This window comes from Stigmatopora argus, chromosome 10, assembly GCF_051989625.1.
Source record: "Stigmatopora argus isolate UIUO_Sarg chromosome 10, RoL_Sarg_1.0, whole genome shotgun sequence".
Taxonomy (NCBI): Eukaryota; Metazoa; Chordata; class Actinopteri; order Syngnathiformes; family Syngnathidae; genus Stigmatopora; species Stigmatopora argus.
The window spans coordinates 15,227,937-15,254,523 of NC_135396.1; the positions used below are offsets into that span (position 1 = coordinate 15,227,937).

The 26,587-nt window shown below is 41.0% G+C and overlaps 1 protein-coding gene across 2 annotated transcripts; it reads right to left on the reverse strand.

Moving 5' to 3' along the window:
- Nucleotides 1–2,778: 2,778 nt before the first annotated feature.
- fzd4 (frizzled class receptor 4) lies at nt 2,779–17,391 on the reverse strand. Of its 2 annotated transcripts, XM_077611640.1 has the most exons (7): nt 17,298–17,391; nt 16,768–17,116; nt 10,048–10,185; nt 8,913–9,293; nt 7,298–7,443; nt 6,721–6,968; nt 2,779–5,596 (listed from the first exon to the last, which is right to left on the reverse strand). In XM_077611640.1, the coding sequence occupies exons 2-7, from the start codon at nt 17,029–17,031 to the stop codon at nt 5,178–5,180; spliced, it is 1,596 nt and encodes a 531-aa protein (XP_077467766.1). In that variant the 5' UTR covers nt 17,032–17,116; nt 17,298–17,391; the 3' UTR covers nt 2,779–5,177. The 2 variants fall into 2 exon arrangements, with proteins under 2 accessions (XP_077467766.1, XP_077467765.1); XM_077611639.1 differs by having other exon boundaries at nt 16,768–17,358.
- Nucleotides 17,392–26,587: the final 9,196 nt, after the last annotated feature.

A 26,587-nucleotide genomic window follows, 5' to 3' on the forward strand; every position in this document is an offset into this window, starting at 1 on the left:
TCTAGTTTAATGCAGCAGACCCCGCAAGAACTGATTGTGAAGGCTTTGAGGCAGATCTGATCTGGCAACAAATAATGGCTGAAATGTGATTGGTTAAATGCTTCAATATGAAAACACACATCTGGAAGCAGTGCAACCAGGGGGAAAAGCAATGAAAGGAAGCTAACAGACCATTTGGAATAATAAGTATTGATGGACAAAATATAATATGATTCAGATATTTCTTAGGCCAGCAGAGAAGGCCTTGAAGGCCCTGACGGCCCGCCACTGATATATGTATATGTATATATATATACATATATATACATATACATATACATACATATATATATATATAAGCAGATAAATGCTTATATATATATATATATATATATATATATATATATATATATATATATATATATATATATATATATATATAAGCATTTATCTGCTCATCTTGAAATGTATACGAGGTCACGAGTGATCACTTACTTACGGGTTTGAATAAAACAATGAAAGCGTGCGAACCTGCGAAAAGTCTTTTTATATATACGTATATACACGTGTGTGTGTGTATATATATATGTATATATATATATATATATATATATATATATATATATATATATATATATATATATATATATATATATATATATATATATATATATATATATATATATATATATATATATATATATATATATATATATATATATATACCAGGCCAAAGACAAACAACCATCCCCACTCCCAGTAATACCGCAATTAGAAGGAATCGAGCCCACGCCTGCCCACATTGAAGTCAGTCGAGTGAACCTCTAGACCACAAGGCGGCATGCACAAGCAGAATATTGAGAGAGTATTGAATTGTTTCATATTAGGAATAACAATCCATTACATATCATGTTTGTCTGAACATGCTTTACTTTCTTGTGGTGGTGTGTAAGAGCTGCTCTACATCTGGAAACAATAGAGCAGTAGATGCTGTCACTTTGCTCTTACCTCAGGCTTTTGAGGGAGACCTAAAACAAACACTCATTCACTCACAGTAAATTACAGGAAGGCAATCTGAGCTGCAGAGCCAGATCTGTGGAAACCTTCACCAGCACTCCCATAACATACACCTAAGGAGCTAATCTAGTTTATTTAGTGCATAGCTGAGCTGCAGTTGAATGTCATGCCAAACAGTCTTTTGGCTCTGTTTGTGTTGAAAACCCCTTCATTCGTGAAAGGAAAATATGTAGTTGGACAGTAATTTTGTGTATTCATTTTATGTTATAAATGACAACAGTAATATAATTGGTCATTGATTATGCAAAGTCAAAACAAAACACATAGCACAAGTAATAAAACTAAGTACATTCTTTGGAGGGAAAAGCATTTTATCTCCAATGCTTGGAGGAAAAGTTTGGTAGCACAGCACACTGATAAGAAACTACTTGTAGTTGATTACTGGGTTCACTCACAGCTCAGTGAAAATGTCAAGCCACATTTTTACAGAAAGCATTTAAGTAGTTCAAATATCTTGACCAATTAAATTATCTAGGTTCTTTTGTATTTTTTTTTGCTTGAGTTTAGGTTTAGAGACTGTAAAGAGTCTCTTTCTGAGACATTATTTTGTCGAGCCGGCAAGTATGTTTCGTGCCAATCTCATGCTGGAGCACCCTCAGGACCTATCTATCTTCTGTGGCCATTGCAGTGGCAAAGAATATCAATTTAAAGTACGTACTACTGTAATATACATTGGTTTGTTGATTGGCCCTTCAGTGAGACAGTCACTTAATTGAAAGTAGTAATAGGTTGTGAGTGTGTGGGACACCCCACTCTTTGTCAGAATTTTGCTACTCTGGAGACTGTTAATTTCTTTATAATTGAGGGAACTTCAAAACAAAAGTTAGGGATTCAAACTATTTTTATGCTTTTTTTTTTAAGTTTTGGAATCGCTTCCTTTTTCATCAGACACGAGGTAAAAGCATGAACAGAACTTTTCCAGTGCTACATGCTCATAGCCCATTTAGTATCAATATTTTAACGTGGGACATTAAAAAAAGTCAATATATACTAATATACAAATAACAATAGTAGGCCTTCATGCATAAGCCTAAAAAAACAGCACCAAACCAAAAAGACTAAACTTTTCTGTTCATCTTGACCAGTTTTAGCACACCAAAGCTGTTATTTTCGCAAAAAAGGCAGGTCAAAACATTAGCTTGAGAATTCCAGATAAACAGACCACCACAGGGCCAAAAGAGAAAATTATTCAAGTCAGGTATAACACTAAAACTACTCTTAAACCAGGGTTCGGGAACCTTTTTGACTGAGAGAGTCATAAACAATTAATATTTTAAATGTAATTCCTTCCTTCCTAATACACCCAGAATTTAAAAGTCAAAATAAATGTGTGCACCTTTTTGCCATATAAACACTTTTGAACGCTAAGTATCTAAATTCTTTTAACAACATTGTTACGCTGTTGCTAATCAATGGGTGTATATGCAGCACACGCTAGGGATTCTAAAGAAATCAAAAATTATGAGTAAAGCAGTGCTAGAATTTTGATGTGCCAATGCGAAGCTCCTATGTTGCAAAGTGAGGCTCCGATTGGTTGATAGGTTCCTGAACCTTGCTCTAAACCTTTTTTTAATGTATGTAGTAAAATTTGATATGGGACGTGAGCTGTGAAAAGCACTCTCGTGCATCCAAGCATGATTACTCGACGTTAGTACCTTTACTGCATGTCCAATACTTTTTTAAACTGTAAATCATAAGTACAAACACATTCAGAAGGTAAGATTTTGGTCACCAAAACTTTTTTTTATTTATCTTCTGATACAAAAGCGTCATTTAAATAACAAAAAAAGCTTTAAAAATTGTGTCACTTTCAACAAGGATAAATTAACATTTTCTCCTATAGTACACTTTACAGGCTAAGATCAGCACGGATGAACAAAACTTAAAACTGATTCAAATCAGAGTATCCTAACATGATGAAAATATCATGTTGCTAGTGATTTAATTTTAATTTAAACATAAACTGTGTCAAACTAACATACGGTAACAGTTCTGTTATTGCTTAAACCGTCATGGGAGGCAAAGTGCGGTCATAAGGGTGGTGGCCGCCAAAAGTTATGAGAAAAGGGAAACTGCATTAGCTCAGTCGGACGGTGGTCAGAGCTTAGCTTAATTCACTTTAGCTCAATGTAATGTTTGTTTGACTTTGGGAATTTAATCAGGGTGCCAAGGTATGCTGCTTTGAGGACCACTGAGGGCAGCTCCAGGCTTCTCACATATAGAAATATCTACAAGCCTTTATTTCCCTAGGTAGTCCGAGACAACACAAACCGGTAAATAGATACCTTTGCCTACTTTGGTAGATGTTTTTTAAGAGAAAGTGACAGCAATGTGAGGTACTATCAGGTTACACATGACAGATCTAATTCATGTATCATAGGCAATTGCGTACTGGAGTTCCCCACAATTCACTCATTTGGGTAAGGACTAAATGTGACACTCATTATATATACAATATACATTCAAAGACTCACTGAAACGCAAGCACTTTGATAGATTGTCGTTCGAACAAAATTAGCCTGCTCACTGTGATGAATGCTACCGGAAGACATGAAAGGTATTTGCAAATGGTTGATTTTTCAGTTCTGCAATGCATTTACCAACTTTTTTTCCCCTATGAGTGGCTTGATTGACTAGGATGGCCATTGTTATGTTCCTGACACAGTTGATTGTATTGTTTTTCTATGTACTGTGTGGAACATGGACGATTGAATTGATCTGGAAAAGCCAGATTAAAAACATTATTGCAGATGTTGTGACTTAATGATTGAGCTCATGGTATGGTCATAGACTAACTGTGGAAAATAGAAATTGATCCTCCTCTACATGTTGAAATGTACAGCTGAATTTGCAGCTGTTCCGTAATATTGAATGTTGTGTCTTTTGCCAAGTGATTGTCTAATAACGTTGTGTTGCGTTCCGGCTAATGTTTGGGAAATCCAGATTTAATTACCTGGACTACTCATTTATCTGTGAGAATATAGAGTCCTTGGTTTCCAAGGAGGCTGAACACATAATTGAAATCAAGATGGCTTCATAAAGGTAGCACGACTTCAACTTGCCGGGGCCCAGTTTCTCACACCCACGCACTCAAATCGCGCAGTAAACAACTTTAAGACTTGCTTTTTGATGCAAACCAATCACAATTCACTATAAGTAATCTTTGCTCTCTTTTATAATTATGCGGCAAAAGAGTTGAGTTGAGGTAAAACGTAATGACGGATTACTCTTCACTTATTAATTTTGCTACTGGCCTAAATATATAGGTGGCAATTTAACTATCCCTATTACCAATACATTTTTTAAACAAAAATAAGCATTTTGTTAAAAAAATGCCACACCCAGCATTTAAACTCAAACCGTCATCATGTTTACACTGTTGTCTGTGAAAGACAGATTATTCATGTATTTTTGTTTTGTTTTCATTCAATCACTCTGCTGTTTAAATGAATGCACTTGTGCCAGGCACAGATCCTATAGGTTTACAAATATAGTGCATTACAACAGCTTGAAGCTAGTAACTCAAAATTTGAAAGCAATAAAAAAATCTAAGTGTCATTTAAATAAACTTGGCAAATGTAAACATTTTTTTAAAATGAAGGTGATGCAAAATGTATAACTAGCTTGTGAACTTGTATGTCTTTTCTAACCATTTTATAAAGAGGATAAAAGGCTCTTTGGAAAATCTCAGCCGGTATCTGAAAACCATCTGCACGTGGACTCATCATTGGTTGAGGAGTTATTGCACCCAGGAGGTTTAGTCCAAGTTGTTTAGCAAAAAAATTGAGGAAGAGGTAGACATGTCACCACACAGCTTATTCTATGTCAAATCTTTATGTTATTTAATTTTGCCTCTCTTGTTCTTTCTCCTCATTTAATTTTGTTTCTCCATCCTCTGACATAGAAAAAGTCTTGAGAGGTCCAAATGAAACTTTTGCTACATTTTTCTTTTAAACCAATCCACCATTTCTGTTAACCCCAATGTTTAAAAGATCCTTGTGGATTTCCACATATTTAGAGCGTAGTTCACATCCAGTGTTTTGTGTTACATCCTTCTTTTGTCAGGGTGAATAGTATCTGTAAGATGAAGAAGCAAGTCCAGCCTTGTCCATTCTTTCACCTCACACAACGGTCTCATTGCCTGTCCCTGGTTTAATCCAGCCCTTGCCTGGTCCTCGCTTGCCGCTTCGACCCATCCTGCTGTCCTTTAGTAGGCGGGTGGAACAACGTTGCCACGTGTGGAGGGTCTTTGCTGACCAAATCCACATGCCCGAGGTGATTCCTACAAGTAGTGACATAAAGATTCGAAGCATCTCTGATGCAACGTATGAGTCTTGTGCAGTTGCTTTGAATTCCCCCCAATGAGACAGTTGGTAGAGGTAACATCCAATCACAGTGGATGCTGGAACTGTGTAGAGCACGGAAAACACTCCAATTTTCACCATTAAACGTTCAAGCTTGTCTGTTTTGGCACCATCCTTCTGCAAATTGGAACGGATCTTGAAAAGAGCTACTAGGCCAGCACAGATGAACAGGGTACCTGGAGAGCAACAACGAACACAATTAATGATCCTCAATAGATGCTTTTTTTTTAACAAATCAACTTTTTCAATAGAATGAAACGTTATAGCTGTTATTATCACAGCCAGGCAGGTGAACAAGGAGCAAGGTAGGGTGGAGCAAAGAAAAAGGAGAAGAAATGAAGCCACTCCAGGGAACATTGGCAATCTAAAATGTACATTTACAAAAATACCAAAACTTACAATAATGCATTTAATAGAGAACTATTGGGAATAAATTTAGATCAAATGAGCGTGTGAAGGATACAGGAGGTTTAGACTGGTTGACACACAACAGCTTACAACAGGTGAAATTAATGGGCAAGCACAAAGAACAGACAGGAACAAAGAGCACTTTGAAACCACTGCTGTACTTTGTTCAAATTAGGAGAAAAAGAAGACATTTAGATGTGCTTTTTCTCCTCAAAACATTTCTGAGGTATTGAATCAGGACTCTCTATGGGCAGATCCTCGAAACCTGGTGGCTCGAATTTAGATGAAATAAATCGGTAATTTATTATGTTTTGGTTTTCAATTACGTATGTTCGAATACAATGCAATTATCCCTTTGTGTGTGAAGACCAATGTTCCCTCTAATTTTTTGTTTTTCTGGGCAGAAAGACAACCTCTCTGAGCACACTGAGTACCGGTGTGAGCAACATCATCATTGCTCGCTATGGGCACACACCAGTATCACACCTGCCATAAGCAGGTGCATGTCTACTACACATAAATGATTTAGTAATAATACAATGTAATGATTAAAATCTATGAATGGGCGGCCCGGCGGATGAGTGGTTCGCGCGTCATCCTCACAGCTAAAAAAAAACACATTAAAAAAACAAAAAAAACATGGGATTTTATTTTGTGCGCTCCATATGATTTGCTGTGCGCAGAGAAGACGAGAGTAGTGAGCAATTGCGCACGCGCGCAGCTTAGAGGGAACATTGGTGAAGACTATCTCATTTTTTTTTCAAATAGCAAAAGGAAGGTTTCTAAGTTTTTGGATGAGGCACCCGTTTTTAACAGGGGAAATATTTCAAGGTCACAATTTGAAAGTACAGAATGCCAATAAACTCTGTCTTTTGGCCACGTTTTTACTTACCTATAAGAAGGTAGGCGGCTAGCGGCGCTACTACAAAGCCTGTGAGTGCCTCCTGCTGTAGATTGCCAACATAGCAAAGGCCAGTCAAATCGTCTGCATCCACCAATCTCATTATAAGAATGACAATGGTTTTAACAGCAGGAATAGCCCAGGCAGCTATGTGGAAGTAGGAGCTGTGCATTTCAATAGCCTCATGGCCCCACTTTAATCCTGCTGCCAAGAACCAAGTCAGGGTCAAGATCACCCACCTGCATCAAGAAGGAGGGAAAATTAAATACCACTTGTTTCTGTAGTATTTTATAATGCAAATATTGTTATGGTCCTTCCATTTTGCTCTTCATAACATAGATAGTATGGGGTTACACAACAGATGGGAGTGTCATATTTAAGGCTGGAATAAAATCCAATGGGTTTACGTTCCTGGAAAAGTTGCGTTTTAACACTGGCCTCATTCCAATGGTAGCTTTTATACGTGTGAATAAATCTGTCCCGATTGTAAGATTTTAAACAAAACAAGATGATAGACTTATGTTTCACTTTCTTTACAAAAAGAGATGGTTTACATGCGTGCACTAACCAGAGAGAGGAGGCCATGCCAAAGAAGTAGAGCAGGAGGAAGACAATGGCACATCCAGTGCTCTTTAGCCCTTCCTGGACTAGAATAGGAACTTCAGTGGCGTCCAGGTCACACGACACACGTTCCCTACCCAAAGTCAACCGTGCCTAAATCGGAGATAAGAATATGTTATTATTATGTGGAAGCAATTCTAAAACAATCGGTCTCTTCATTCCAAATGACTCCACAATTACATGGGAAATGTGAATTCTCTTCAGACCATGACAATATTTTATGTTGATTGGAGGAACATGTCACAAGAAAAACAAAAAGCTAAAATAATTAATTTTTTACCCTGGCCATTTGTCATCAAGGCGCCACATACATATAAAAGAGGGAATTGTTTATCCTCATGACTGATTATCCAGTTGGATAATAAAGTCTGTTAGGTACAGCCGCATGACATTTTCGAATAATCTGCCATCCCAAATGTACTAACTGTGCTCTGCAAGCGCTGACCCATGCCAAGACTACTAAACAATAATGCAAGAGAAATTTCTCCCTTCAAGCTTGATGAGTAATACATCTCTAAATGGGAAATTTAACAATTGAATAGGTAAGTTGTTTCTCTCACAGCACCCATACTTTTCTCAGTAGTACATTTAGTTGCTTGTATTAAATTGTCTTCTCTTACCCTAAAAGGGATGGCAAGGAACATTTGCAGTGGTATATAGCATCTGACAGCATCCCACATTGATCTCAAGCTCCAAAACTTTGGGAGATTCTACACCTCTTCACAGTGAAGTAACAAAAAACATAGCTGACATCGCAAGGGTTCCATTATGAGAAATTGCCAATTACCTTAATGCTTAAATAAGACCTGTCACTGATTACGTAGTGGTTCATTTGCCTAACTTTTGGTGCAGTGTGGGTTCGATTCCCACGAAGCGTGGATGTGATTGTGAGTGCGAATGGTTGTGTCTCTTGTTTGTGCCCTACAACAGACTGGCGGCCGAATTAGGGTGTAGTCACCTTTCGCCCAGGATCAGCTGGGATAGGCTCCAGCCCTCGTGTTCCTGACAGGGATCATTAACCTTTCAGTATTAGTTTGTTTACCTTCCACATGCCTGGGTGGCGTGAACTGATAATGTGCATTGATAATTCTTTTTTTCCATTCATTAATTTTCTGAACCGCTTATCCTCACAAGGATCACGGGGGGTGCTAGAGCCTATCCCAAGTAATGGTATCGGCGGGGGACACCCTGATTCAGTGGCCAGCCAATCGCAGGGCACAAGGACACGGACAACCATTCATGCTCACACTCATACGTATGAGCAATTTAGTGTTCAACCAGTCTACCCTGCATGCTTTTGGAATATGGGAGGAAACCTGAGTACCCGTAGAAAACCCACGCAGCCAAACACTCCACATAGTGAGGACCAACCTGGATCGAACCCTTGACCCCAGAACTATGAGGCGACACGCTACCCACTCGTCCACCGATCCGTTGTGGATGTATATATGTAAACATATATACATCTATGCACAGTCCTCGATCATCGTGACTTCATGTCTGGTCTACATTAACCGCGATATTCGAGAGATTACTGTACTGTACTACCCAGGAATGCTTACCAAGTAGGCAACACTGTACAAATTGCAGCACATGGACAGAAAGATGATGGGCCTCTCAGGGTAGGAGAATCGTTGGGAATCCAAAAGAAAGGTCAGGACCGTTAAAGTGGTGGAGAGGAAGCACAGCACGGCCCACACTGCCATCCAAGCATCTGTGAACACTTTGGCCCTGCGCCTATAAAGCCCGCTGTCATATCCGCACTGGAGAACACAGCTATCTGTCTGCTTCAGCCAGGTGTACTGGTCGGGTGCAGATCCAAGGGCCTGGCACTCCTCCTGGTGTGGAGGATGGCGGTAATACGGTGGATCCTCATCCCCCGGGCCCTCCATGCACATGTGGTTGTGGTCATTCTGAGGTGGGAATAGGCTGCAGTTCAGCACCTACACAGGGAACAAGGTTGAAAATCATAGAGTTTATCATAGTGAAATAAAGAGAAGATTTTAGGGTCCGTTTACACAATGACACTGTGATTCCGGAGACCAAATACGCAAGCTCTCAACGGCGGATACCAAAGTGTAACGACTTGATTATTAGACTTGCTACGTAGCGTATAACAGAAACGCCAGCAAACTCTCTTACTGTGATTACATCAACCACACGCCACAAGACAATATCCTACATGTTGTCAGTGGAAGCGTTGAATAAATGTGAAAAATATGGTATAATAAGGTAGCAATCTATTTAGAATTTGTTCAGCAATAAATAATAAGAGTGTCCGTCGTGGAAATTTGTGCGCTTACAATCGTCTGGCTCCCAGTCAATGTTAAGTTGACATTTCAATTTTGTAATTCAGCGAAAAGAAAGGTATTAAATGTCCTATCCATCCAAATAAAAACCATCAGGCTGATATGACCATTTAGCTATCAAGGTGCTACAAGTATTAAAAACAATGTTGGTTGTCGGTATTTATACAATCTGAGCTGATGGGGTTGTCATCAAGAGCATATGTGAGGGTTGTGTTAGTCCCAGCATGCCATAAATACTACATTGCAGGTGATCACAAATCTGTAATGGAACTTTTTCGTTGATTCAGTTACAGCGTCTCCATATAAATGGCTGTTAGTTTCACTTTGTGCACATAAAGTAACACAAGCATCTGTTTGTTTACAGGAAATGTGAAGGCTGTTGACTCACCTCTGGCCAAATGAAACCAAACTCATGAAGTACTGGCAGGCATTTTCTCTTGACCGATAAACACATGCTGCCACATGGACCAATAGGAATTGGGACTTTGTCCGTGCACATTGGCACATAGACTGAGCACAGGAAGAACTAGAAAACAGAAGAAATTAGGAATTACTGGGCAAGATTGGGTATCAAAAATCTCCCCCAAACCGATCCAGGGAATGGAGGAACAATTTTGAAATTGCTGCTTCTTGGCAAACAAAATAATCTAGGACTGTGGTTTTGTGGATTTTCCAATGATTGCCATTTCCAACTGTGATTTAGACGGTATATTTTTTAACCATAAAGGGATGCATGATAAATCCCATGCCTCACCTTTTATAATCACTCTGTAACCCCATTGCATTTTCCTGAACTATTGCATCACGTCTACATGTTGCAAGTCAACATTTCCTTTTTCAATAGCACAAACTAAAAAAACTCAAAACTTTATTCAAGAAACCAGAACTATCAAATTGGTTTAAGGTTTGACACTCAACTCTGTCTCCAAAAAACAACCTGAGGAGTAAACACAAGGGGCATAATCCATGTAATTCTACCTAATCCCCCTTAATCCAAGGCTCGATTTTCTGTGCCATGGCAACTGTTTTGAAATAGATCTATAAATCTAGGTCTCAAAGACATTTTCAAGAATGGTGTGGCATTTTACCACTTCAGAGGGTCATGATGCCAAATCTGAAAGGATCCAAACAATTTAAATTGGAAACATTTTACGCCCTTATCAGCTGCCTGTCACAGAGTAACAACTCAATTAAATAAGAACACATTCCTACAAGCTAGAAGTTATTGAAGGCCTTACTGTGGCAGCACAGAAATAGTGAAGTCAAATTAAATTTAAAACTATTATGATTCTTATTTAATAATGAATTGCAGTTCAGTTGCTTAATTTTATGAATTTGTTTACCTTTTAACAATTTATAACTTCATGTCTTAGGTAGTTTGAATGCCGTATGATAGACAAAAATGTTGAGGGTGTTTTCCCTGACGGCTGGTCAACTGAGCGCTGCCGCTTCAGTGCCTGTAGCTGCATTGGTTATTTGCCAGGAAGCCTCCCATTAGAGCAGGGGTCTCAAACTTGCGGCCCGCGGGCCAACTGCGGCCCGCGGGACGATAATTTGCGGCCCCCGTCTTAATATGAAATATGGATTTTTTTTTAATTTTTTTTTTTTTTTTTTTTTTTTTTTTTTATCCCTTTCCCCATGATGGCGCCGTTTAAGTGGCAGCCAGTGGCAGTAGCTCTGTCCACTCATGTTTTTCTTGTTTTACAGCATGTTTTACATGAAAAATTAGAGGGAACATTGACATGCACCTGCTTGTGGCAGGTGTGATACTGGTGTGCCGATAGCGAGCAATGATGATGTCGTGACCGGATGATTCGCCTAAAGACGTTTCGCCGACGGACATTTGACAGACGGACAGGTCGTACTAGTATTTGTTAGTTTAATGATTAAATACAAATACTAGTATTTGTATTTAATCATTAAACGCTGTTTTCAGCTGGATTTGACCGAATTTGAGAGCATTTTGAGCCGTTTGGCGAATGGACGTCTATAGACGTTTTTTTGCCTCCATCGCGATATCATCCAGTATTTGTATTTAATCATTAAATGCTGTTTTAGGATGGATTTGACCCGATTGCTGTCATTTTACGGCTCGGTTCTGCTACATCTGCCTGCCCAAGAGTGCTTATTCCCGGACTGCCATTGATGGTAGACGAACATTGATTTTTACTATAATTTGGAAAACACCGGCGGCGGGCCGGATTAAAAATCCTAACGGGCCGTATATGGCCCGCGGGCCGAGGTTGAAAAACTTGTACACACACGATCCGGCGGGGCGAGCGTTCGAATCCCGTTTCGGCGAAACCTCCGTTCGGCCGAATGAACGTTCGGTGGAACGTCCATTCGGCGACCTGCCCGTCTGTCAAACGTCCGTCGGCGAAACGTCTTTAAGCGAATCATCCGAGTACCGATGATGTCGCTCACACTGGTACTCAGTGCGCTCAGGGAGGTTGTCTTTCTGCTCAGACCAACAAAAAATTAGAGGGAACTTTGGTTCGGAGCTGAATGAACCAATCACGGTGAGGTATACGGCTCTGGAGGGCGGGACATCGGCCGGGCTGTCCAGTGCCTCGCTCACTCACTCATTCATTCCTCCAATCAGCTGGGCGGAGGAGAAACGGTGAGGCCGATCACTCCGCTCGGCGCGCACACTCCTCCGCTGCTCTCAGCATAGAACTGAATGAGGCGCTATGATCCGTGATCCAGCCTGTGTCAGTGTCTGTAGCCATCTCCGCGATTGAAACGGAGAGCGAAAGTGCACATGCGCCACAAACCCGCGCGACTGAATGTGAAAGATCAACCCGAGACTCATTCCAAGTGGAAAAACATATTACAGAGCCCCAGAGATGTCTCTTTCAAAGCCTGCCGTGAAGAGAAAGGTCGGTGATGAGCACAGACAGTTTCAAGAAAAGTGGGGAGTGCAATATTTCTTTGTTGAACACAGGGGCACCCCGACGTGTCTCATTTACACTGAAAAAGTTGCGGTGCACAAGGAATACAATTTGAAAGGTAATTGTACTATGAGACATGCTGAGGAGTACGAAAAATACCAGGGAGATGAGAGAGCCAACCAGGTTGCCAGTCTTAAAACACGTCTTCTGAGGCAACAGGATCTCTTCAAGAAGGCTACCAAAGACAGTAATGCAGCAGTCAAAGCTAGCTACGCCGTTTGTGAGTTGATTGATCCTGTGCTAAGTGATCCCAAATGGCTCATGGACTTGGCTTTTCTTGTTGATATCACACATGAGCTTAATGTACTGAACAAGAAGCTACAAGGCCAGGGGCAACTTGTCAGTGCTGCCTATGACAACGTGAGAGCATTCTGCACTAAACTTGTGTTATGGAAAGCCCAGCTCTCTCAGACAAACCTTTGCCATTTCCCAGCATGCAAGGCTCTCGTGGATGCAGGCACACCATTCAGTGGTGAGAAGTATGTTGAGGCCATTTCGAAGCTACAGGAGGAATTTGATCACAGATTTGCAGACTTCAAGACACACAAAGCCACATTTCAAATTTTTGCGGACCCCTTCTCCTTTGATGTGCAAGATGCCCCTCCTGAGCTTCAAATGGAGCTCATTGACCTGCAGTGCAACTCTGCACTCAAAGCCAAGTTCACGGAGGTGAGTGGAGAAGCAGACAAGCTTGGGCAATTTTTGAGAGAGTTGACCCCCAGCTTCCCTGAACTTTCCTGAAGGTTCAAGCGGACCATGTGCCTTTTTGGGAGCACATACTTGTGTGAGAAGCTCTTCTCCACCTTGAACTTCAATAAGTCCAAGTACAGGTCCAGTCTTACTGATGAGCATCTTCAAGCTCTACTGAGGGTCTCCACTGCTTCCTCCCTCAAGCCAAATGTGACTATGTGAGAAGAAGCGCTGCCAGGTCTCTAGCAGCAAGGAGTAGGCAAAAGAAGCCGTGTTCAGAATATTTCATGTTCAATGTTCCATTCAAGTTCAGAAAGTTAAAGGTTAAAGAGCTGTTAATACAGACATTTGAAACGGAATAAAAATAATTCATTTTCTCTACTTAGCCAGCCAGTGTATATCTACTGTATGCTCATTAGTATTATTTGGTTTTATATTACTGATTGATTTATTTTTTATTCATCTTTAAGTTAATTTATTTAATTCATTATTTTTTGTTAAAAAATAAAGATATTTGATAACGTTGGAAAGTTTTATCAGTGCTTTTCTTGTGGAAATCCTGATGCGGCCCAGTCTCACCCAGACTCGGCCTCTAGCGGCCCCCAGGTAAATTGAGTTCGAGACCCCTGCATTAGAGCAAATGTTAGGGATATGGTTTCCCTTTCACCTTTTTTCCCTCTCCTTTGTGTAGGAGGGGGCGCCGGCTAATCTTACAGGGCAATTTTGAGCAGTATCATAGCAAGACTGTGGAGTTTGTAGTTTCTTTTCTGTCTGTCTGCCTCAAACACCGAGCACATGTGGCTTTTAAAGCTCTTTGCCTACTTTGGCACTTTCAAAGCAGTTTTGCCCTTCATCTAAACACCTGTCTGGACTAGAGATGTCCCCGATCAGAAATTGGATCAATTGTAAACTGGGCTCGAGCAGGTCATTTTCATTGGATCCGGAATCGGGTTAAAAAAAAAGATTGGGATTTTTAAATGTATTGGTGTTGGGGTTATTCTGGGATGTTATTATATATGTGCATATTGGGGCACATATGGAATATGTGCATACTATTAAATCATTCTTACGAAGGAGACGAAAGCTGGCTTTGAGGATATTTAATTGTTTTCAGGACTATTGACCGGACAGGTCACCATGTTCCAGGCTGAGGACTGTTGATCTGAGTTCGCAACGAAGATCTGTGAAGGACTCTTAAATTGCTTTGACTTGGATTCCGGCAGATGGCGATAATCGAATCAACTTTCGAAAATACTTGCATATTGTTTAAAAATACTGTCGCCCGGTTTACCTTATATGAAGTTATTATGCTTACTTGTGCAAATTTTTACCCAGGTGTTTTTGGTTTCCGACCTGATATGCAATTGTTATGGTGGTTGTTTTTTGACCTTAATAGTGTTATTCGGTTAGTTTATGCAATTGTTTGATTCAGATTACCTTAAGTTTTTGATTATGCGCGACTAAATGGACAGAGGATGCCGTTTCTTCAGAATGTCACGATGGCGAGGACGAGCCAGGATGATTCTCACTTGCAAGTTTCAACGCTGGAATATGTCAACGATGTCTCTCTGTTTTTATTAAAGTATACCTATTAATAAACCTATCATTTTGTTTCAGAGCTGCCAACCCCTGTCGACCGCATTTACGCATTTTATGTTTTCAGCGGGAATGAATGCGATTCGCGCAAAATCCATATAAAATGAAAAAAAATAACATAGGACAATTTAAATCAAACTTTTATTGTCATGTTTTATATGAATTGAAATATTGTGTTTTGCAAACTATTGAAAACTTATAATATAATGAAAATAAGTATAAAAAGTGAACAAAGTATAATTTGTAGATCATTTATTGGCAAATTCAAATTTCCACAACATTAACAAGTTTTTCAGATGGTCCCTAACCCACACTTATATGTTGTGTAATGTGCAAATGTCGGTCCTCTCAGAGACGGCTTCAAGATGGATATTTCATCAAATATGAACCAATAAACTACTGCGAGTGTCTGGGTTTCTTATTAGAAGTTTCATCCAAATTGCCATCCATTTTGCCCTGTCGGTTTCGGCAGAATCTCAAAATAAGACGACTCGAACTGCAGTGCAAAAATGTGTTTGGGACATACAAGTTGTTGAAGTTCTAAAAAAAGCAAATGTTTGCGGACAGGCCATTGGTAAAGATCAAATTTTAAAACAAAAAATATGGCAGAAATATAAAAAATTAGGGTTTCCCAAAGAAGCTACGTTCTAATAATGTGTGAGGACACGACTGACTTAGCATGTTGAAATGGAAAAGTGCACATCACTAATGGACAAATGTTTATTTGTATGTAAGTTTAATTGTAAAAAAATAAATATTTAATGAAGAATGTGAGCCTGATCAAACAAATGAGAGGTACGTACTATGAATGACAACAGGTGGCCATACAGGTATATTGCACCTTATGCCATCTAATTGGGGACCTGGGTTCAAATCCAGGTCGGTCCACCTGTGTGGAGTTTGCATGTTCTCCTCGAGCCCGCGTGGGTACTCTGGTTTCCTCCCTCACTCCAAAGACATGTATGTCAACCATATTAGTCATGTAAATAACGCAAAATCCATTCATTCATTCAGCTTTCACGTTAGCATTGCGGCAACCTAACCCACGAAAGGCAAACTACACCCAAACTAGTCATCAGTAAGCCGTAGGGCACGCACAGAGACAGATAGCCATTTGACACTCCCAATCGGCGGATTGAGTGGTTAGCACGTTGGCCTCACGGGTCTGGGGTTCTGGGTTCAAATCCAGGTCGGTCCACCTATGTGGAGTTCGCATGTTCTTCTGGGCCTGCGTGGGTTTTCTCCAGGTACTCCGGTTTCCTCCCGCATTCCAAAGACATGCATGGTAGGCTGATTGGGCACTCTAAATTGCCCCTAGGTATGGGTGTGAGTGTGAATGGTTGTCCGTCTCCTTGTGCCCAGCGATTGGCTGGCCGCCGATTCAGGGTGCCCCCGCCTCTGGCTCGAAGTCAGCTGGGATAGGCTCCAGCAACCCCCGCAACACTAGCGAGGATAAAGCGGTTCAGCAAATGAGATGAGAAAAACTGAGGGTACAATAGATGATAAAGCTGTCTTCGGTCCAGTAGTCGGTGCTATTGAAGTCACCGAAGATGCCTGAGACAGAGGAAGCTTTTGCATTGAAATCGTCATAAGATTGAAAAACGGACTGATATGAATTTTCCAGCTGTTAATACAGTACTTCCTCCTCGTGGTACCATCGGCGTGAATACTTTTACTGGTAGCAGTTCTTTATGGTCGGTCACACACTCTTTTTGCTCCATCCACACAACGCTGACATCCAACAGTCTGGGTCCGCTGTTGGCTATTTGAGTCATTATCCCCAAATGTGCGTGTGCGTAACAAACAGGTCCTCTCACTGGCTCTTCTATTGCGGTATGTTTATAAATATACACACTAGGCGCGGGTCGTACCTTGAGTTGGCTGGAGCAGCCGTACTGTATGAGCGGCGTGAACGTGGTCAGCTGCAGTTCGGCGTCAGACTGGAGCACGTTGCCGACCAGATTGGGCATCTTGGTGACGTTGTATCCCAAACCCTGGCACATGCCGATCCGTATGGGGTCGCAGGTCATCTCCTCCACTTCTTCTCCGAAGCCGCGCACCACCCACGGCGGAGCAAACAGTCCGGATAAGAGGAGCAGGGCTGCCCAAGTGAGCGATACCATCACCCCCCACATGCTCACGCCGAAAGAGAGTCGACGTCTTTTGCAATCGTATTCCTTCCTTGGCTTGGAATCAGTCCAACGTGCCCGGGCTTAGTCCCTGGTGGTCAGATAAATTAATTTGGAGTGCTGAATAAATGCATATATCCAGAGAGAGAGCGGCGAAAGCAATGTAAAAAAAGCGCGTCCCAGTAAAAACTGCGAGGCAAAACAAATCCCACATTTGTTCCCCGTAGATCCCGTTCAAATCCGAGAGTGAATGAGCAGATCCAGCGACTTACTTTTGCGACTTCGAGCGAACCGGTTTCTAACTTTATTGTGTCTGAGTGCAGGGAGACTATTTAGTGCGTCCACTACACAGCCGACCAATCCTCGTGCCCGTTTTTTGCTTTCATTGACCAACCCTCGGCAGAGGGGCGGGGTTCAACTATGAGACCCCTAATAGTATTCCCTTACCAGGCTTACCTCGTTGTTTCCTACCCTTCTGTTTTTCTCACTTAATTCTAACATTTATACTTATACTCAACTGCGATCGGCTGGCCACCGATTCAGGGGGTTCCCCGCCTCTGGCCCGAAGTCAGCTGGGATAGGCTCCAGCACCCCCCATGATCCTAATGAGGATAAAGCGGTTCAGAAAATGAGATGAGATGAAATACTTATACTCAAATTTCTCATAGGATTAAGCCACTTTTGCCAGCTCTAGCTCATCTCATCTCATTTTCTGAACTGCTTTATCCTCACTAGGGTCGTGGGGGGTGCTGGAGCCCATTCCAGCTGACTTCGGGCCAGATGCGGGGGACACCCTGAATTGGTGGCCAGCCAATCGCAGGGCACCAGGAGACAAACAACCATTCACACTCACACATACCTAGGGGCAATTTAGAGTGTCCAATCAGCCTACCATGCATGTCTTTGTAATGTGGGAGGAAACCAGAGTACCTGGAGAAAAGCCACGCAGAGAACATGCAAACTCCACACAGGTGGACCGATCTGGATTTGAACCCAGGTCCCCCATTGTGAGCATGAATTGAATTTCTGTGGTTATGTAAAAGAGTAAGGTACTTATAGTCACCATCATCTTTTTAAAGCTAAAACCCCAAAGGAGGTTGATCTCCGATTCTCCAAAGGGCCATCACCTCTAAATGGCCCTGACATTGTAATTGAAAGTAGGTGCTTAAGTGATGCAGAAGAACTGCAAATCTGTTTTGAATTGCAGTGAATACATCTGGGCCACTGGACAGGTATTGTTTGGTTGGCACACCCCTGGAGAAGTCTTCACTCTTCTAGCATGAAATGAATTGTGAAGAGTACTGTGAGGGTTTGTGGAGGTCTTTGGGTGGAATTGTCAAAAAAAGTCTTCGGTTGCAGATGCATGTTACTCTTTGATTTGTACAGTTGTAACAAAACTGAAACATATTCCAGATGTAATTTCACTTGCTTATGTGTCTGCAAATACTATTGCATCCCAAACATGATTTGGACTGTTCAGAACAGACCATGAAACACACAACTATAATACATTTTGAAATCAAACATATTTTCTATATCACAAAAAGTGAGATGTGTTGTGACAGTAGCGTGGGAGAAACATTTTTGCGGCTGTGTTTTTATCAACCGATTAATGGAGTGATGGGTGAATCTACTGTGAAAATTGATTGGAATCAGGAACGACCTTCCCAACAAATTAGCCCATACCCGATCCAACTCACACACACGCATGCACACAAACAATCACTATTCCCCTTTGGCTAAATCGGGGGTCAGGAGCCAAAGTAATTTGCATTGAAACAATAGATTGTGGTGCCCCTGGAGTTGATAGTTATCGAGTGGAGTAGGGGAGTTAGCTTATGCGAAACGTGTTTGAGATTCATTTTCGTATGTATCTACAACAAACCTGTGAACCTCGGCCAATTGCTCCCCTTATTAATGATATCAATTCCCCTTATTAAGCGATAAAAAGCGAACAAATGCAACGCAGCACATATTTACTACTCACATAGGCCACACTGAAAAGTCTAAAATTTTCTCCAAAGTGGATAGGGTACCCAATCAATATGCACTGAAGTCAAGATTCTGTAGATGTCGCGCTATGACGTTGACAGCTTGACTGTCTGGGTACATTGCTTGCTGACGCACTCTATTTATATAGAGAAAAGGCGGACACGAGCAAGAAAAATGCTTAAAGCATGACAATATTAGCGTTTTCGTCTGCTACCAGTGACCGAGATGATCCAGAGTAGAACCAAAATGGAAAACATGAGATCAGTTTTGCAAAAACGTACTTAAAAAAATTCATACAAAGGTTGTTATCTGGCGTACACAATTTGAAATGATCAAAAACGTGTAAAATACCGGGAAACGTGTAAGTTCACAGGTATGCTACAGTACATTAGAAATGGAAAAACAGAGTACTATATAGGCTTTAATTAATGAATATACCAAGCAAATGCCTAACAATAACAAAAACAACGTGTGTGCAGAGGAATTTTGAGCATCAAGGAAAAAACTAGCGACTCGGTGGTTGAGTGGTTAGCACGTTGGCCTCACAGCTCTGGGGTCCTGGGTTCAAATCCAGGTTGGTCCACCTGTGTGGAGTTTACACCTTCTTCCTGGGCCTGCGTGGGTTTCCTCCGGGTACTCTGGTGTCTTTCCACGTTCCAAAAACATGCACGGTAGGCTGATTGGACACTCTAAATTGCCCCTAGGTATGGCTGTGAGTGTTGCATTCATAATCAAAAGGCATTCTATTTCATCTCATCCGTGATAAACAGTTGGACTGAGTTGTTTGTCAGAAAGTGGTGAAAAAAATGTCTCTATTAGGATTTGAAAACCCTGGTTGTACATTTGTCTGGTTTTTATAAAACATTTAAATGCTTGTTTTGGTATCTGCCAGGAGCATATTTTCTGACCATGCCGCTGCTGTGCAAAAGCAAACCAAAGTAGCAATCAAATGATGGATGGCATCAGTATGAAGACACTTGGCAAGCTGCAATACATCATAAATATTATGATTACGTTGACTAGGTAATTGATACTGACTGCATGCAGTAGGCCACGAATGCACTCTAAATATACCGTTACAGTGTGTCAAACCCTTCATGTGGGTAGAAGATGGGTTTAGGGTATTCCTCCGGGCACTTTAGGCTACTTATTGAAGTAATCAGTGTGAATCAACTGATGGTAGGTTCACATTAACAGTAATGCAAGTTTGAATTCATCATCTTGTATAACATCAGGTACTGTTATTAATGAAGGGAAAGTAAATATTTAAAGCACCAGGATGGACAAAATGTCAGCGCTGTGGACACCATTTCATTTTGAGGTCTCTGTGGTTCATTTGATTCCAAGTCCTGGAAAGCTACTGTAATTTCCATAGCTTTGGGCCAAGTAAAAATTGCTTCTATTTTTAAATATCTATCCCACACGTTTCTTTAGTAACAGCCATGTGATTTTTTTTCCCTCCCTGTTTGAACACCACCAGAAAAAGTGTATCCCCTTTATCGTTTACAGAAATGTCCACACCAAAATGATTTAGATTTTATTTCATGCCACATCCAAATTTTAGGACAAATTGATTTGACTTTTCACAATAATTCCAGCTGCTGCCCACATCCATCAGACATCTAAACTCGCGCTAACATACACACATTCCCTTCTGCGGCATATGAATAGATGTTTGGTTGGTGATCTGCCTCCTACTAGCTGACTTGAAGGAAGGTAAGTGGCAGACAGTGTGCGGTAATCGAGAGGTAAGCGACCTGTATGTAATCGAGAGGTAAGCGACCTGTATGTAATCGAGAGGTAAGCGACCTGTATCCACAACAGCGGAATGACAAATTACAAGTCCGTAACTTACACTTATTTAGGTCTTTTGCCGATTAAACGTAGCTTATGGAGAAGCACCATCAATTTCGTCACACGCAGTTTCTGCGTGTGATGACAAGTAGGCTTTTTTGTGTTGTGGTAATGACGACATGGCCTATGTCCGATTATTATTATTATTATTATTAATGCACAGTGGCAAAGAGGTCATTGCATGAAATCCTCAATGCTAAACAGTTTTCATAGCCAAATTCACTATTTGCAAAAAGTAACGAGGAAATGAGAAACTTACTAACAAAGAAATTTACTAAATGTTTCCATGGGCTCACCACCTGTGAGAGGGGTTAAAGAGGTCGGGTGTTATGACAGTTTGGCGGCAACCAAAGGAGGGATTCTTGGGGGTCCGATCCCTGGCTCAGGAAACTGGCTCTTGGGACGTGGAATGTCACCTCTCTGGTTGGGAAAGAGCCTGCGCTAGTGCGTGAGGTTGAGAAGTTCCGGCTCGATGTAGTTGGCATAACCTCTACGCACAACTTGGGTTCTGGTACCACTCCTCTCGAAGGGGGTTGGACACCACACGCCAGTCGCGGGTTATTGCGCCCCGGCTCGGTGCCTGTACATTGGCGTTCACCCTTGTAGATGAGAATGTAGAATCCTTATGCCTTCAGGTGGGGGACGGGACCTGACTGTTGTTTGCGCGTATGCACCAAATGGCAGCTCAGATTACCCACCCATTTTGGAGTCCTTGGAAGTGGAGCTGGAAAGTTGTCCTTCTGGGGATTCCCTCGTTCTGCTAGGGGACTTCTATGCTCACGTGGGCAATGACAGTGAGGCATGGAAACAGGTGGCATGCCCTCATCAGGTCAGGGAGGAGTCAAGTGGAGAACGTTAAGTATCTTGGGGTCTTGTGCACGAGTGAGGGAAGAATGGGGCGGGAGTTCGGCAGTGGGATCAGTGCAGCGTCTGTAGTGATGCGGACTCTGCATCGGTCCATTGTGGTGAAGAAGAAGCTGAGCCGAAAGGCGAAACTCTCTATTTACTGGTCAAAATACATTCCCAGCCTCATCTATGGTCACGAGCTGTGGGTTTAGACCGAAAGAACAAGATCCCCAATACAAGCGACTGAAATGAGTTCCCTCCACTGGGTGCCTGTGTTCTCCCTTAGAGATAAGGTGAGAAGCTCGGTCATCTAGGAAGCGCTCGGAGTAGAGCCGCTGCTCCTCCGGATCAAAAAGAGTCAGATGAGTTGGCTCGAGTATCTGATTAGGATGCCCCCTAGAAGCCTCCCTGGTGAAGTATTCGGGGCACATCCCACGAGGCTCTCATAGAATAATATTTATATATATGAATAGTTTCTGGCTCTCTTTGTCAAACGGTTTCCTGACCCCTTGTCTCGGCGATGGTAAATACTGTCAATAAATAAGAAATAAGAGTGCAAGATAATGTTTTTTTCTGTAAAAAAGCTAGAGCTACATTTTAGGTTACAGATTAGCAGAGAGCCAAATCCACAATCAAAAGAGTCACATATGGCTCGCAGCCACAAGTTTCCTACCCCTGGCCTGGACACATAGTCGAAAAAAATGGTTTTGTCATTTCTAATTTTCCATTCTTTGCAACACCTTGGCATCCTCCCGGAAGAGCTGGATAAAGTAGTTGGGGAGAGGGAAGTCTGGGCTTCCCAGCTGGAGCTGCTGCCCTCTTGACCCCATCTCGGATAAGCGGAAGATGATGAAATGAGACAAAATGTTCTAAATTGTAAAAGCAGGTGTTAGTATTATTTATTTATGTTCATTGATATTAGGAGTCATATTACCTATTGTGATGACATACTCATCAAAAGGACAGCACTTTATTAAAAACAAAAATCAAAATATAGTACACACCAGATACTAGTTTGGAAAATAATTTAACGTACAATTCATCATTCTTTGCTTTCCTTTTTTTTCACTGCCTCCCTTGACCACAGAGTCTCTGAGTGGAGGGTCACATTTGTCCCCTTATTTTAATGAAATATCTTGACAATAGTAAACCAGCAGTACAACAACAGTAACAGTAACTTCAGAAGAAAAATATATATTTGTTGTCAAATGAATATGCTGAATAGCCACTTTTTTCATCAATATGGCTTTCTAACTGCTTCTAAAAAATAATATTACTAAATCCCTGTCCTACCAAACAACTAATGGAAAACTTACTGGCAAAGCTTTTTTCCCGAAAAAACAAACAAACTGAACTACCATTATGTTGCAATCTCAGAATTTACCATCGCCTAGACCAGCGGTCGGGAAACCTTCTGAAAGAGCCAGAAACTTTTCATATATATAAATATTATTCCATGAGAGCCATACTCAGAATTTAAAAGTCAAAATACATGAAAATGTGTGCTTTTATTTTGGGTTATTTCAACACTGTAAAGTACAAAAAGTCTCAGAATTCTTTTAACAACATTGTTAAGATTGTTGCCAAACAATGAGTATCAATGAGATTGTTCACAAGGGAGTTTAATGAAAATAAAATATGATTATAATATTGCTAGAGGTACATTTTAGCTTACAGGTTAGCAGAGAGCCATATCCACTATCAAAAGAGCTACATATGGCTCGCAAGCCATAAGTTTCCTACCCCTGGCCTGAACACATAGTAAAAAAAATTGGTTTCGACATTTCTAGATTTCCATTCTTTGCAAATTAAATTTACACAGTTTAAGCTACCAAAGTCCAATTCATTCATTCATTTTCGGAATCACTGTATCCTCACTCGGGTCTCAGCGGGCTGCTGGAGCCTATCCCAGCTGACTTCAGGCTAGAGGCTGGAGACACCCTGAATCGGTGACCAGCCAATCGCAGGGCACAACGAAATGGACAACCATTCACACACAGACTCATACCTAGGGGCAATTTAGAGCAGGGGTGCACAAACCGGTCCTCGAGGGTCGCTGTGGGTGCACGTTTTTGTTCCAACCGGTCCAGCACAGACATTTTGACCACTTAGATTTCTGCAGAAAACAAGAAGCACTTGACTGCAATCCACTGATTGCACTTGTAGGACACCAGATTGGTGAAAAAATGTGTTCTCTTTCTGGGTTGGAATAAAAAGCCGCACCCCTTTGTGGAATAGTTTGGAGACCACTGATTTAGAGTGTCCAATCAGCCTACCATGCATGTTTTTGGAATGTGTGAGGAAACCGGAGTTCCTGGAGAAAACCCACGCAGGCCCACCAGGCAGCCTACCAAAGTTGAATTTTAAGTGAAATTGTTGTCGTTATGGGGATTCTACCACTGTAGCCTATTGGTTTGATACCACCTCAAGGACAGAAAAACAAGTGTCTATCAGACACCACATAGCATCACATGGCTCAAGGCCCAGTCCTTCAAGTGTGGTATTAATAGGCCTGCCAACTCCTTGGAATGGTGCGAGTATATGTAACTGACAACTCTGTTTATAGCATTATGTGTGAACTACTTAATTTAAAACTGTCACTGCTAGTGTTTTGTGCAGAAAATACATTTTGAATCAACACTATAAGTATGTGACATATCATGATGGGAGTTTGACAAAAATAGTTTTGCAAGTTTTCTGTACCATGTGGGAGATCAGGCTCTTCTGAAACAATCAGCACCTGATTACAAACAAATAATTACACTTTTGAAATGCCAGATTGATGAAATTGTATCCTCCTTATGGGTAAGAATGAAAACCCTGGAAGACTGGTCTGGACACCCATATGCTAGGGTGAACTGGTGGCCTGGGGGTAAGTTCTGGACCAACTCATCACTTTGTGTGGCCCTTGAAGTAAATCATGAGTAATGACTTCATGTTTTTATGCTAAAATACAAATGGTGATTATTAGATTATTACAAAGCAAAGTCTATTTGGCACATTCTTTTTCAATCATCCTCTCTATATATAAATATTCATATACCGTAGTTTCTCGCATATATGCCGTATTTAAATGATGACTGGATGACTGACTCGAGGGTATGGCTTATATGCGCATGATAGGTTTATTATTAGGTATACTTTAATAAAAACAGAGAGACATCTTTGACATATTCTAGCTACGACTTGCAAGGAGAATGAGTCCCCTGGCTTCGTCCTCGCCACCGGGATATTCTGAAGAAACGGCATCCTCCTCTGTCCATTTAGTCGGCGCATAATCAAAACACTTAAGGTAATCTGATTCAAACAATTGCATAAGCAACCCGAATAACACCATTAAGGTCAAAAAACAACTGCCACAACAATTTCATATCAGGTCAGAAATCAAAACAACTGCATAAGAATTTGCACAAGTAAGCATACAAGGTGACATGAGCGGATCGGAAACCAAAAAGAACTGCGTAAGAATTTGCAAATAAGGTAAACAGAGCGACAGTATTTGTAAACAATATGCGATTATTTTTGGAAGTTGATTAGATTATCGCAATCTGCCGGAATCCAAGTCAAAGCAATTTAAGAGTCCTTCGTAGATCTTCATTGCTAACTCAGATCAACAGTCCTCCTGGGACATGGTGTCCTGAAAAGAATTAAATGTCCTCGAGGCCAGCTGCCTCGAGTTTGCTTGGTCCCAAATTAAAATATAGCTCCTACACATATTAATGATTAATACACATCTAACAACATCCCAGAATAACCCCAACAGCGCACAAATTAGATTAGGGTCGCCCCCGCCACTGACCCAAAATCAGCTGGGATAGGCTCCAGCAACCCCCGCGACCCTAGTGAGGATAAAGCGGTTCAGAAAATGAGATTTTTTATTTGAAGAAAATCTCATATTTACAAGTTTTAGCGTTCCTTTCTTCCTGTAAAAAATACATTTTATAAAAATCCACTTTTATGTTTTAAGTCAAATAAAATTTTTGTTAAAATGTATGAATAGGGAATTGCGAATTGAAACCCCTACATTCATCAAACACCAATCCACATTAACCCACAGTATGAAAACTGGTCGGGAGAAAAGCAAAAACTTGCAATTTTTTTGGGTCCTCTGTTAATGAGGAGATTAAGTCTATTTCATACAAAACTTTAGAAAATAACCACTGTGGCATTGTATAAATACAAATAGCGATAGCAAATAGAAATAGCAAATAGTTGCTCCCTGGTCACGTCTACAACTCCGGCATTTTTTTCCTGATTGCGTCAATCATCACATGTCCGTGACATAAAGACACACGTGAAGTTTGCAAGATGGTACTGCATGATAAATAACTGAAAAAGGCAGAGCTGTCTTTCTTGCAAGGCTAAGAAATCCCAGGTGTCAGAGAAAATAACATAAAACTTTGATGACATGCACAAACCATGAAGCAAGCCATTTTAAAATATACACTTATTTCCATGAGTTAGAAAAATGATGAGAAAGATCAACAAACCCCTAGTGAATCTTTGTGGGTATTTGGTAAATTGGCATTGCAAGAACTCATTTTTGATCCTCCAAACAACAAAGTTTAGCAGCAGAATCAATCACAGACAAGAAGACACGAACGCTTGTGACTTCAATATTTTGAGTACATTTGTATGCTGTTTGCTCTCATCTTCGCATAAGATGTAATACATTGGATGTTATCATCTTCGTGCCCTAGATTCCAAGTGGTGCAGTCATAGTTACACTCTATCACACCATTTGAGGCACAAATTCAACTACATGTCAAAAACTGCCTGTAGCCAGGAAGAAATATACTTGGTACATTTTTTCGGGTTGCTCTATTGGATTTTTATCAATTGATTTATTTCACACAGTTCAATAAAAGGT

Bases quoted from the DNA above. Each gene is read 5' to 3' on its own strand.
- fzd4 (XM_077611640.1), bottom strand. From the start codon at position 17,031: ATGTGGGGGGTGATGGTATCGCTCACTTGGGCAGCCCTGCTCCTCTTA. The intron at 10,186-16,767 runs GTACGACCCGCG...TCTGTTTTCTAG, and splicing joins GCTGCTCCAGCCAACTCAAG to TTCTTCCTGTGCTCAGTCTA. The intron at 5,597-6,720 runs GTAAGTAAAAAC...GTTGCTCTCCAG, and splicing joins AGCCGCCTACCTTCTTATAG to GTACCCTGTTCATCTGTGCT.